The sequence below is a fragment of the Entelurus aequoreus genome, linkage group LG01 (genome assembly GCF_033978785.1).
Source record: "Entelurus aequoreus isolate RoL-2023_Sb linkage group LG01, RoL_Eaeq_v1.1, whole genome shotgun sequence".
Classification (NCBI taxonomy): Eukaryota; Metazoa; Chordata; class Actinopteri; order Syngnathiformes; family Syngnathidae; genus Entelurus; species Entelurus aequoreus.
In genome coordinates this window covers 57,535,603-57,548,232 of record NC_084731.1, presented here as the reverse complement: position 1 = coordinate 57,548,232, position 12,630 = coordinate 57,535,603, and the positions used below count along the sequence as shown (strand labels likewise).

The 12,630-nt window shown below is 38.7% G+C and overlaps 1 protein-coding gene across 4 annotated transcripts in view; it reads right to left on the bottom strand.

The window, feature by feature from the left end:
• Nucleotides 1–12,630, bottom strand: part of ikbke (inhibitor of nuclear factor kappa B kinase subunit epsilon) — a 47,363-nt gene that overhangs the window by 13,304 nt on the left and 21,429 nt on the right. For 3 of the 4 annotated variants that reach the window (XM_062054871.1, XM_062054886.1, XM_062054878.1), the window contains exons 9-18: nt 4,313–4,509; nt 4,133–4,191; nt 3,962–4,053; nt 3,035–3,136; nt 2,874–2,931; nt 2,614–2,726; nt 2,456–2,532; nt 2,346–2,385; nt 2,175–2,276; nt 1,980–2,076 (exon numbers count right to left, since the gene is read on the bottom strand). In XM_062054871.1, coding sequence (XP_061910855.1) covers nt 1,980–2,076; nt 2,175–2,276; nt 2,346–2,385; nt 2,456–2,532; nt 2,614–2,726; nt 2,874–2,931; nt 3,035–3,136; nt 3,962–4,053; nt 4,133–4,191; nt 4,313–4,509 — 937 coding nt within the window. Of the gene's footprint in view, nt 1–141; nt 430–1,979; nt 2,077–2,174; nt 2,277–2,345; nt 2,386–2,455; nt 2,533–2,613; nt 2,727–2,873; nt 2,932–3,034; nt 3,137–3,961; nt 4,054–4,132; nt 4,192–4,312; nt 4,510–12,630 lie in introns of those variants that run through there. The other variant, XM_062054894.1, reaches the window with a different exon arrangement.

Below are 12,630 nucleotides of genomic sequence, written 5' to 3'. Positions count from 1 at the left end.
ATTAAGGTTTTTAATTCGGCCCGCCGGACGTTCTACATAATTTTTTTAGACCTTTAACATCAAACCTGTAGCCGCCATTATAATGTGCAGTGCTGTTTTTAAATGACCGTAAGACTTGAACTATAGAAAGTATTCCAATGGTTGAAATCTGCGCTTTTGAGTGTTTTACGAGTTATTACGGTAATCTACGTCACAGCAGTTCAGACCAGGAACAAAGCAGATTGGGCGGGGTTTGTTTTCAGAGCAGCCAGCCCCAAACGCATGTGTCTGGAACAGATGCGGAAGCAAATTTTTACAACAAATGTCTGCATAAAAGTGATAATATATCATATTGTAGGTGTTTATTACACTTTGCATTCATATTTCGCTCTTTGTTACATTTTTGTTGTGTTTTGCTTGATTGTAAAAGATGTCCATCGAGGAGCTGGTCTGAGAAGAAAAAAAGGAGCGATGTTCATATGTTGTTAATATTCAGTGTTTTATTGTTCATAGTTAATATTGTAAATACTACTTTTTTTATTTTAATGTACATTTTGGGTATCCCATTCGGTAAAAAACTGTAAAATTCCCTTCCGTTTTTTTGAGGTGGTCTGTTATAACTTTTTTAGAACTATTGGACATTGTGACTTTTGGTATTTGTGTTCCTGAAAAAAAGGGACCCAAACACACAGTGTACAGCAGATTTTTACAGCTAAATGTGTATATATCATTTATACACACATACACATTGGCCCTCCAGACAAATTTTTTTCTCTCAATGTGGCCCCCCCGAGTCAAAATATTTTCCAAGCTCTGCCTTATTGGATACTTGTAAATTTTAAAAGTTATGCCATTTCACACAGTAGATATATTTTTTACTTTCAAAATGGAAAAAATTCATACATTTAGTAAGAAAAGGTAAGGCACTTACTGGCGCATAGGATTTCCAGGTGTGAGCGGGCCATATAAAATAATGTGGCGGGCACCTGGCATCTGTGTTTTAGTAGAAGCCGAGCTTCCATCGCAGTCTTTGAGCAATCACCATTGTTTTAAGAATAATAAAATACATAATCAGTTTAAAGCAGACCTGGGCAAATTAAGGCCCGGGGGCAGCATGCAGCCCGTTGAGCTTTTCAATCTGGCCCGCCGGACATTCCCAAATCATTTTTTTAGATCTTTAAGATGGAAACTGTAGCGGCCATTATGATGTGGTTGAACTCTGCGCTTTTGCATGATATACTAGTTACTATGGTAATCTAATTAGTTACTATGGTAATCTACGTCACAGCAGCTAGGATGAGGCACCCAGCAGTGTGGGTGAGGAGCGTTTCCACAGAGTATTTCCAGAGCGGCCAGCCTGAAATGCGGGTGTCAGGGACAGACGCGGAAGGAGATTTTTACAACAAAGTTCTAAAGCTTAGTGATGTATCAGATTGTAGGTGGGTTTTTTTTTCTTACCCTTTGCGTTCATATTTCACTGTGTTTGTTGCATTTTTGTTGCGTTTTGCTTGATTGTAAAATATGTCGATCGAGAGGTGGTGTGATTTTAATATGTTGTCAATATTCAGTATTTTATCATTCATAGTTAATATTGTAAATCCCACATTCTTTATTTTCATGTACATTCTGGATGTCTCATTCAGTAAAACATTTTTAAAATTCAATTCCGTTTTTAAGGCGGTCTGGCATAACATTTTTAGCATTCAATCAGACATTATGTTGAGGTTTTGTATAAGTGTTCCTAAAAATAGATATACCGGCCCCCAGACACATTTTTCTCTCTAAATTTGGCCCCCCCGAGGCAAAATAATTGCCCAGGCCTGGTTTAAAGCAAGAATTATGGTAAGCGCTAAAATTGTCTGTTTTGTTGTGTTTCTTCAATCATAACACACCCTTAATACTAGTTTTGGGATTATCATACAGTATATATATTTAGTAGTGCATTAATGCAAAACTAACAGCATGTGTTGTTTGTGTTACATCCCCTGATTGGAGCTCACATTGTTGAGGTGCTGTTCAGTTATCTCCAGGTCGGCCAACAAGCCTGCGGAGAAGGAACTGAAGTCCTGCAGATGGGTCTGCATTTCTAGTAAAATACTGCACATAGGGACACATTTACTTCCACGGTAATTTCACCGTGTGTTATTGACAATATTTGCAGTGATGATGTTTCTGGGCTCCGAGTGTGCTCTGACCTGCTCCATGTCTCGGAGGTGACCAACAGCTCCTTGTACCTTTGCACACAGTCCTCTCTGAAGAGAGATTTGATTTGCTTGATGTGAAAGCACAGGTGGATTCTGGGATAGAGGAAGTATAAGCAGATTAGAGGATTGTAGGGCAGCCGGTGCAGCAGATGTGCCACATACTTCTCAAACTTATGGATTTGTTCGTCGTTATATGGCAACCCTGTGGAGAGAACGAGACGTCAGGTGCAGCAAACGTGTGGGAGAGAAGTGTAAAAGTTATGAACACATACTGCCCAAATGTTTGTCTTTATGGTAAAGTTGATGAATGGACGTGATCTTCTGGAGGAGCACCTGCATTCTTTGACACCTGGAGGAGACAGGAGGTCAAAAAGGAGGTTGCACATGACCCCTGGGTGAAGCAGTGACTTGCAGTTTTGTTCAGAAGTACATTTTCTCACTGGCATGGGCCTCTGCTAACTTGGCCTGTTCTATCTGCAAGCGCTCAAGGCGGCTCTGAAACTCCTGGATGCCCGCGGCATACATGGGCAGGTGCTCGTTGACCTGCAGGGTCATAAAAGCAAATGGAGTTGCGTTTACTCCTATGTTTTGGTTTTCCTTCTGCACGTTTTCCAGTAATCCAATTTCAGGTACGCAGAATGTCCCGCTGGAGGAAGTTAATGCGAGGCTAAGCTTGCTGACGCCACTCACCTGCTGCAATCTGTCATTCTTATCTGCAGCATCCAGGTTTCCCAAGGTGCAGTGACCTCTTCAGACACAAACATGACAGAAAAAACAGATAAGTAACATCAATGTTTGGACAAATATTTATCTATTATATTTCTTTCTTTTATGTAAGCAACTGGACTCACAGTGTGATTGTCCTGTGTTGTACACTGAGGCAGGACCTCAGTCTAATGCTGATCTTAGAGATATTATGCATTGCTTCGCCGCACTCGGCGCGCAACTTCATCCTGAACACAGTCAAGTTATTGCAGTTTTTGGAATACAACAAATATGCCTGAAATAAATAAGACTTGGCATTTCCAGTGCATCCAGAAAGTATTCAAAGCGCCTTACTTTTTCCAAAATTTGCTATGTTACAGCCTCATTCCAAAATGGAATTAATCCATTGTTGTTCTCAAAATTCTACACACAATACCCCATAATGACAATGTAAAAAAATTTTTCATTTGTATTTTGCAAAAGTAAACAATCACATGTAAAATAAGTATTAACAGCCTTTTTTCAATACTTTGTTGATGCACTTTTGGCAGCAATTCCTGCCTCAAGTCTTTTTGAACACGATGCCACAGGCTTGGCCACCTATCTTTGGGCAGTTTGGCCCATTCCTCTTTGCAGCACCTCTCAAGCTCCATCAGATTGGTTGGGAAGCGTTGGTTTTCATCCAGCATGTACATTGCTGCATCGTATTCAAAAAGACTGTAATTACTGCTAAAGGTATTGAGCATTTATATTTTCTTTATTTGTAAAAAAATTTGCAAAGAAAAAACTTTTCAGTGTCATTTTGGGGTATTATGGGTAGAATTTTTGAGGACAAAATGAATTAATACCATTTTGGAAAAAGGTAGTAACATAACAAAATGTGTTAAAAAGTGAAGCACTGTGAATACTTTCCGGATGCACGCTGAAGCCTAGCTCCGCCTCACCATAATAAAATACGACATTAGGTACAACTGGATTATCTAATATAATCTAGTACTACTTCCTGCTTCTTTCACAATTGAATGATAAGTGAAAGCAGTGAGTGAACTTGAACATTTATGAGTGATCCTTACATGTAGCAGTAATATCCTTCCAGCAGCAGCTCTCGGTGTGAGTGCAGCAGTTGTACTATCCTCAGGTACTGGTGGACCACCCCCACTACCACCTGCAGTTGCAGTGAAATGGGAGAGGTTGTGATGTGCTCTGTTGGAACCCAGGGATTTTTCAACAGAAATGTACAGCACCTTGGAGAAGTTGTAGTCTGCCTTGACCTCAAACTTGGGAGGGATGGTTGGAGTCTCTGCTACAAAAAAAAAAAGCTACCAAATATTAAAGACAAATTACACATGTCTCATGCTAATTATATGTAGCACCCAATATATCCTGTAAAAAGTGTCATGCGTGTTACAAAAGATGCATCTTACGTTCCCCGAAGGGCAGGCTGCTGTTGGTTTCTGGCCTGTGACTGACCAGTATGAGCGGTCGCTCGCGTGTGGTGTTTGGGAGGTTGACCACTTTCATGCTGCCCTCTAGTGGAAGTTCATAGCCCAAGTAGAGGAGCTGCTGGTATGGGACATGAATTCCAGTCTGCGACGCAACCTCCTCGAAGAAGACGGACACCCTGGGAGGATGGACAGACGACAGGGAGCGCTTGTTGTTGGCCATCTGATGTGTATTTCAGAATTCCCCGACATTTAACCAGGGGTGTCAAATTCGTTTACATTGAGGGCCACATCGCAGTTATAGTTGCCCTCAGAGGGCCGCTTCTAACAGTGAATACTATTATTACACATTTTATTAGAAGATTTTTTTTTTTAAATGTAAAAAAAATATGGTAAGTTGCAATAATTTCCCCTAAAAATGTATTGTATTTTACTGTAAATGGAAACGCAGTACTGCTGTTTTTATGGTTAAAAAAAAGGCAGCTCAGTTGCCAGAATTTTACTGTAAAATGTACATTTGTTTTTTTACAGTAAATAAAAAAAACTGCAATTTAACAGTAAAATGTTGGGACCTGAGCAGCCAGTTTTGTTTTTTTACCGCAAATCAACAACTGTATATTTTTCGGTGTATTACTGTAAATGCCAAAACCAGTTTATTACAGTAAAAAAAAGTACTGTTTTCTTCATTTAGAGAAAAATGCTCTAAAAACCACAGTAAATTTCACAATTTTACCATGAAATCGATTTCTACATTTACATTGCACAAATTGATGGATAACTTGCTTTGAAATCATTATTATTAGTATTTATTTCTATTTAAGAAATGGTTTAAAGGCCTACTGAAACCCACTACTACCGACCACGCCGTCTGATAGTTTATATATCAATGATGAAATCTTAACATTGCAACACATGCCAATACGGCCGGGTTAACTTATAAAGTGCAATTTTAAATTTCCCGCTAAACTTCCGGTTGAAAACGTATATGTATGATGACGTATGCGCGTGACGTCAATCATTGAAACGGAAGTATTCGGACACCATTGAATCCAATACAAAAAAGCTCTGTTTTCATCTCAAAATTCCACAGTATTCTGGACATCTGTGTTGGTGAATCTTTTGCAATTTGTTTAATGAACAAGGAAGACTGCAAAGAAGAAAGTTGTAGGTGGGATCGGTGTATTAGCGGCTGGCTGTAGCAACACAACCAGGAGGACTTTGACTTGGATAGCAGACGCGCGAGCCGCCGACCGCACGGATGATCGGGTGAAGTCCTGCGTCCTTCCGTCGATCGCTGGAACGCAGGTGAGCACGGGTGTTGATGAGCAGATGAGGGCTGGCTGGCGTAGGTGGATAGCTAATGTTTTTAGCATAGCTCTGTGAGGTCCCGTTGCTAAGTTAGCTTCAATGGCGTCGTTAGCAACAGCATTGTTAACCTTCACCAGGCTGGAAAGCATTAACCGTGTAGTTACAGGTCCATGGTTTAATAGTATTGTTGATTTTCTGTCTATCCTTCCTGTCAGGGGCTTATTTCTTTTGTTTCTATATGCATTTAAGCCCGATGCTATCACGCTAGCTACGTAGCTAAAGTGCTTCACCGATGTATTGTCGTGGAGATAAAAGTCACTGTGAATGTCCATTTCGCATTCTCGACTCTCATTTTCTAGAGGATATAGTATCCGAGGTGGTTTAAAATACAAATCCGTGATCCACAATAGAAAAAGGAGAGAGTGTGAAATCCAAAGAGACCTTGTACCTTAGCTACGGTCAGAGCGAAAAATGATACGCCCTGCACTGCACTCTAGTCCTTCACTCTCACGTTCCTCATCCACGAATCTTTCATCCTGGCTCAAATTAATGGGGTAATCATCGCTTTCTCGGTCCGAATCGCTCTTGCTGCTGGTGTAAACAATGGGGAAATGTGAGGAGCCTTTCAACCTTTGACGTCATGCTACTTCCGGTACAGGCAAGGCTTTTTTTTATCAGCGACCAAAAGTTGCGAACTTTATTGTCGTTGTTCTATACTAAATCCTTTCAGCAAAAATATGGCAATATCGCGAAATGACACATAGAATGGATCTGCTATCCCCGTTTAAATAAAAAAAAATCATTTCAGTAGGCCTATAGATGTTTGATAATATATTTTTGCATAATTAGACAATACATGGAGTACATATATTTTTTTTCTCCCAAAATAGAAAGAAAGAATACATTTAGTAAGAAAAGTTACAGTACTTTACTGATTAATATTATTTCCAGGCTTTCGAGGGCCAAACAAAATGAAGTGGCGGGCCACATCGGGCCCCCGGGCCTTGAGTTTGACAACGGTGATGTAAACGATCCACGGCAAGTTTACCGCCGCCACACCTTCAAAAACCCTTTGATGATATTACGGACCGTAGATGGTGAAATCCCTAAATTCCTTGCAATAGCTGGTTGAGAAAGGTTTTTCTTAAACTGTTCAAAAATTTTGCTTACGCATTTGTTGACAAAGTGGTGACCCTCGCCCCATCCTTGTTTGTGAATGACTGAGCATTTCATGGAATCTACTTTTATACCCAATCATGGCACCCACCTGTTCCCAATTTGCCTGTTCACCTGTGGGATGTTCCAAATAAGTGTTTGATGAGCATTCCTCAACTTTATCAGTATTTATTGCCACCTTTCCCAACTTCTTTGTCACGTGTTGCTGGCATCAAATTCTAAAGTTAATGATTTGCAAAAAAAAAAAGTTTATCAGTTTGAACATCAAATATGTTGTCTTTGTAGCATATTCAACTGAATATGGGTTGAAAATGATTTGCAAATCATTGTATTCCGTTTATATTTACATCTAACACAATTTCCCAACTCATATGGAAACGGGGTTTGTACCATATATAGTCTATTATTTACGTATTATTGGCTATAATACGTTTGAAAAACAGCTCAAATATCATAAAAACGTTCCTCGTTGCTTTATTTTGAAGGAAAAAAAACTTGCATTTAATCGCCTGTTAGAAGCGCGTCAGCTGAATGAGTCGACACCCGGCAAAAGTAAAGAGAAAGTTATATTAATAAATTATATTAATAATCTAACGGGATTCCTACATGTATGTGCACTTCATGTGTATATTTAATGTACTTTCTTTAGTGTGCTTGTTAAGAATATCAACAAAACACCTTAAGTAATTTTTTTCAAATCTAACTCAAAGGACTGTTTACATATTTTACTAAACGAAATTTCAACATTCAGGGAGGGCAGAATAAAGAGTAGCCTGTGTTACCTTTTACAATAAGCAACAATTAAAATTGCATTGTACAAAGAGTCAAATTCTTTGTGTTGAAGCTGATTGTTATTCCGATGATATAATGTTAATATTAAGTATTCATTGTAATATTAATAACTAATAGCACTAATATATGCTTTTATATATACATAAAGTATTTGTTTAGCCTTTTTAAAGAAAATATATACATCATTGCAAATCAAAATTATCATGTCAGATATATGATGTCATATTGACCACGCCCCCACCACCACTACAGTATATAGTGGCAATCTAGGGGAAACCCTGGTTTTATGCAATGTTTTCTTTTTTATGCCTTATAATATGTAGCACTTTGGTATATGGTGTCAAATTAAAAGTGCATTATAAATAAAAGTTGTTATTATTTGATATAAATAATACTTAAAAAGGCTGCACAATTTTGAGAAAACACCTAATTGCGATTTTTCTGTCCATAATTGCGATTCGATTTGCGAACATAACGAGTGAAAAAAGGCACGTTACTTCTTAAAATGTCAGTCAACATAGTGTTCTCTCAAGGTGTCACACATTAGAACGGGACCTTTTGTGTACATCATGTTCCTAAACCGATTAAATAACCAATAAAAACTATACAGTGTTTATAATGTTATGTAATAATAATATATAACTAGAAAATTCCCGTATAAATTTTGTTGGGCTTGCTATCTGTGCTCTGAACATCTGGCGGGGGGTCGGTGGAAGTCGACATACTTATAAGATGGCGCCAAGTGTCCAAATCCATGGTTTTTAGGAGTAACTATACAATGCATGCTAATATGAGACGTTGGCATACGGCCAAGATGGCGGCAACTATCAAAAATCATAACTTGTAGGTTTAAACATACAATATTAGCTAAAGAGTGTTAGCATGCTAATGGTAGCATACTAATATAGAAGATGACAGCATACTTCCAGGATGGCACCAAGTATCAAAAATCATGATTTTTAGGTTAAAAGATAAGAAATTAGCAAAAAAGCTAGCAGAAAACGTTAGCATGCTTGCACGTGACAAGGTAAGAGGAAATACCAAACGGCACTATTTACAAGTGTAAACATACCAACTTAGCTGAAAAGTTAGGATAAAACGTGAATGGGCGCTTGCATTGCAGCAGGCCCATAATACAAACCCCGTTTCTATATGAGTTGGGAAATTGTGTTAGATGTAAATATAAACGGAATACAATGATTTGCAAATCACTTTCAACCCATATTCAGTTGAATATGCTAAAAAGACAACATTTTTGATGTTCAAACTGATAAACTTTTTTTTTTTTTTCAAATAATCATTAACTTTAGAATTTGATGCCAGCAACACGTGACAAAGAAGTTGGGAAAGGTGGCAATACATACTGATAAAGTTGAGGAATGCTCATAAAATACTTATTTGGAACATCCCACAGGTGAGCAGACAAATTGGGAACAGGTGGGTGCCATGATTGGGTATAAAAGTAGATTCCATGAAATGCTCAGTCATTCACAAACAAGGATGGGGCGAGGGTCACCACTTTGTCAACAAATGCGTGAGCAAATTGTTGAACAGTTTAAGAAAAACCTTTCTCAACCAGCTATTGCAAGGAATTTAGGGATTTCACCATCTACGGTCCATAATATCATCAAAGGGTTCAGAGAATCTGGAGAAATCACTGCACGTAAGCAGCTAAGCCCGTGACCTTCGATCCCTCAGGCTGTACTCCATCAACAAGCGACATCAGTGTGTAAAGGATATCACCACATGGGCTCAGGAACACTTCAGAAACCCACTGTCAGTAACTACAGTTGGTCGCTACATCTGTAAGTGCAAGTTAAAACTCTCCTATGCAAGGCGAAAACCGTTTATCAACAACACCCAGAAACGCCGTCGGCTTCGCTGGGCCTGAGCTCATCTAAGATGGACTGATACAAAGTGGAAAAGTGTTCTGTGGTCCGACGAGTCCACATTTCAAATTGTTTTTGGAAACTGTGGACGTCGTGTCCTCCGGACCAAAGAGGAAAAGAACCATCCAGATTGTTATAGGCGCAAAGTTGAAAAGCCAGCATCTGTGATGGTATGGGGGTGTATTAGTGCCCAAGACATGGGTAACTTACACATCTGTGAAGGCGCAATTAATGCTGAAAGGTACATACAGGTTTTGGAGCAACATACTGTATGTTGCCATCCAAGCAACGTTAGCATGGACGCCCCCTGCTTATTTCAGCAAGACAATGCCAAGCCACGTGTTACATCAACGTGGCTTCATAGTAAAAGAGTGCGGGTACTAGACTGGCCTGCCTTTAGTCCAGACCTGTCTCCCATTGAAAATGTGTGGTGCATTATGAAGCCTAAAATACCACAACAGACACCCCGGACTGTTGAACAACTTAAGCTGTACATCAAGCAAGAATGGGAAAGAATTCCACCTGAGAAGCTTAAAAAATGTGTCTCCTCAGTTCCCAAACGTTTACTGAGTGTTGTTAAAAGGAAAGGCCATGTAACACAGTGGTGAACATGCCCTTTCCCAACTACTTTGGCACGTGTCAAGTTAATTATTATTTGCAAAAAAAAAAGAAAAGTTTATGAGTTTTAAAATCAAATATCTTGTCTTTGTAGTGCATTTAATTGAATATGGTTTGAAAAGGATTTGCAAATCATTGTATTCCGTTTATATTTACATCTAACACAATTTCCCAACTCATATGGAAACGGGGTTTGTAATAGCACTTTGAGATTTGTTATTCAAATGTTAAGTGAAATACAAATAAAATCTATTATTATTATAATAATGCAATTAACCATTTAATAGGATATACAATTGTATTTCTCATTACTGTAGAATATTCTACAGTAATTGGAATGTAATTAACTTTGTTAGCATAAATAAATAAACAAACAAAATAAAAAGGACTCATTTCTGTTAGCAAAAATGTAACTTGCATAAAACTATTGAAGATCTTAAAGTGCTTTTTTTTTTTATTATATATATTTGCCATCACGTGATCACGTCATTCTGGTTCGTCCGTGTTGATGGGCTCATATTGCCCATGAGATTTGAAGCTAAAATATCCCCACAACGGGACATCTGGCTTTGTACCGTATTTTCCGGACCATAGGGCGCACTGCCGATGAGCAGGTCTAGTCAGGTCTATTTTCATGCAAAAGGCGCACCGGATTATAAGGCGCATCAAAGGGGTCATATTATTTTATTTTTTTTCTAAATGGAAAACAATTCCCTGTGGTCTACATAACATGTAATGGTGGTTCTTTGGTCAAAATGTTGCATAGATGATGTTTTACAGATCATCTTCAAGTCGCTTTCTGACAGTCACTCCAGGATGCGCCGTTTTGTGGGCGGTCTTATTAATGTGGCTCACCTTCGGCAGCGTCTTCTCCCCGTCATCTTTGTCGTAGCGGTGTAGCGTGCAAGAACGGGAGTGGAAGAAGTGTCAAAAGATGGAGCTAACTGTTTTAATAACGTTCACTTTACTTCAATCAATAACGGAGCAGCATCTCCTCATCCGTGGCTCACTAGTGCAACAACAATGCCGGAAATGTGTCCCGTGAAAAACTGTCCGACCGGAATTCTTTAATAACTAAAGTTCCTTAGGTGAATAATGTAAAGTCACTACACCGTATGTTTTAGCGCTTTCATGGCGAGTTTACTGACAGATATAAGTAAGAATTTTACACTACTTTGTATTAGAAATGGCAACAGCAGAGGATGAATGTCCCATAACAAGAAGATAAAAAAAAAGAAGAAGCTTATAGACTACGGCGTCGACATGGACTACAAAGGCGGAGCTCGCAAATTTTCAGGATTTATGCAGATCCCAAATACAGATCAGCAGGTACCAAAAGGTAGGAAAAGTTTATTTTGTATAATATTGCAAAACAAAACGCTAGATAAAGTGTTACCTTATACCAGGCCTGGGCAATTATTTTGACTCGCGGGCCAAATTTAGAGAAAAAAATGTGTCTGGAGGCCGGTATATCTAATTTTTGGGAACACTAATACAAAACCTCACAATAATGTCTGATTGAATGCTAAAAACGTTATGACAGACCGCCTTAAAAGACGGAATGGAATTTAAAATTTTTTTACTGAATGAGACACCCAGAATGTACATGAAAACAAAGAATGTGGGATTTACAATATTAACTATGAACAATAAAACACTGAATATTGACAACATATGAACTTCACCCCCCCCCCCTCGATCGACATATTTTACAATCAAGCGAAACGCAACAAAAATGCAACAAACAGCGAAATATGAACGCAAAGGGTAAAAAAAACAAAAAAAAAAACACCTACAATCTGATATAACACTAAGCTTAAGAACTTTGTTGTAAAAATCTCCTTCCACGTCTGTCCCTGACACCCGCATTTCAGGCTGGCCGCCCTGGAAACACTCTGTGGAAACGCTCCCCACCCACACTGCTTGGTACCTCATCTGAGCTGCTGTGATTTAGATTACCATAGTAACTAATTAGATTACCATAGTAACTAGTATATCACGCAAAAGCACAGATTCCAACCATTGAAATATTTTGTATAATTCAAGACTTACGGTCATTTGAAAATATCACTGCACATCATAATGGCAGCTACACTTTCCATCTTAAAGACCTAAAAATAATTATTTGGGCATGTCCAGCGGGCCAGATTGAAAAGCTTAACGGGCCGCATGTGGCTCCAGAGCCTTAGTTTGCCCAGGTCTGCCTTATACACACACCATAATAATACTCGTATGTTGAAGCACAGTACAATCCATTAAGCGGTGCAGCTTCATAGCTTACCAAAGTCGTACTAAAAACATTTTGATAGATTTTTGAGTGCCATGTGTCATGTTCTATATTTTCAATGGAATATATAACATTTTGGTGTTGTTTACTTGAGTCATATTGCAGTCTCCACGTATCTCTTATGTGTGACTGCCATCTACTGGTCACACTTATCATTTCACCATGTACAAAATAAAATAGCTTCAAGGTCGAAAAGCACAACCACAATTATTCTGTACATTAGGCGCACC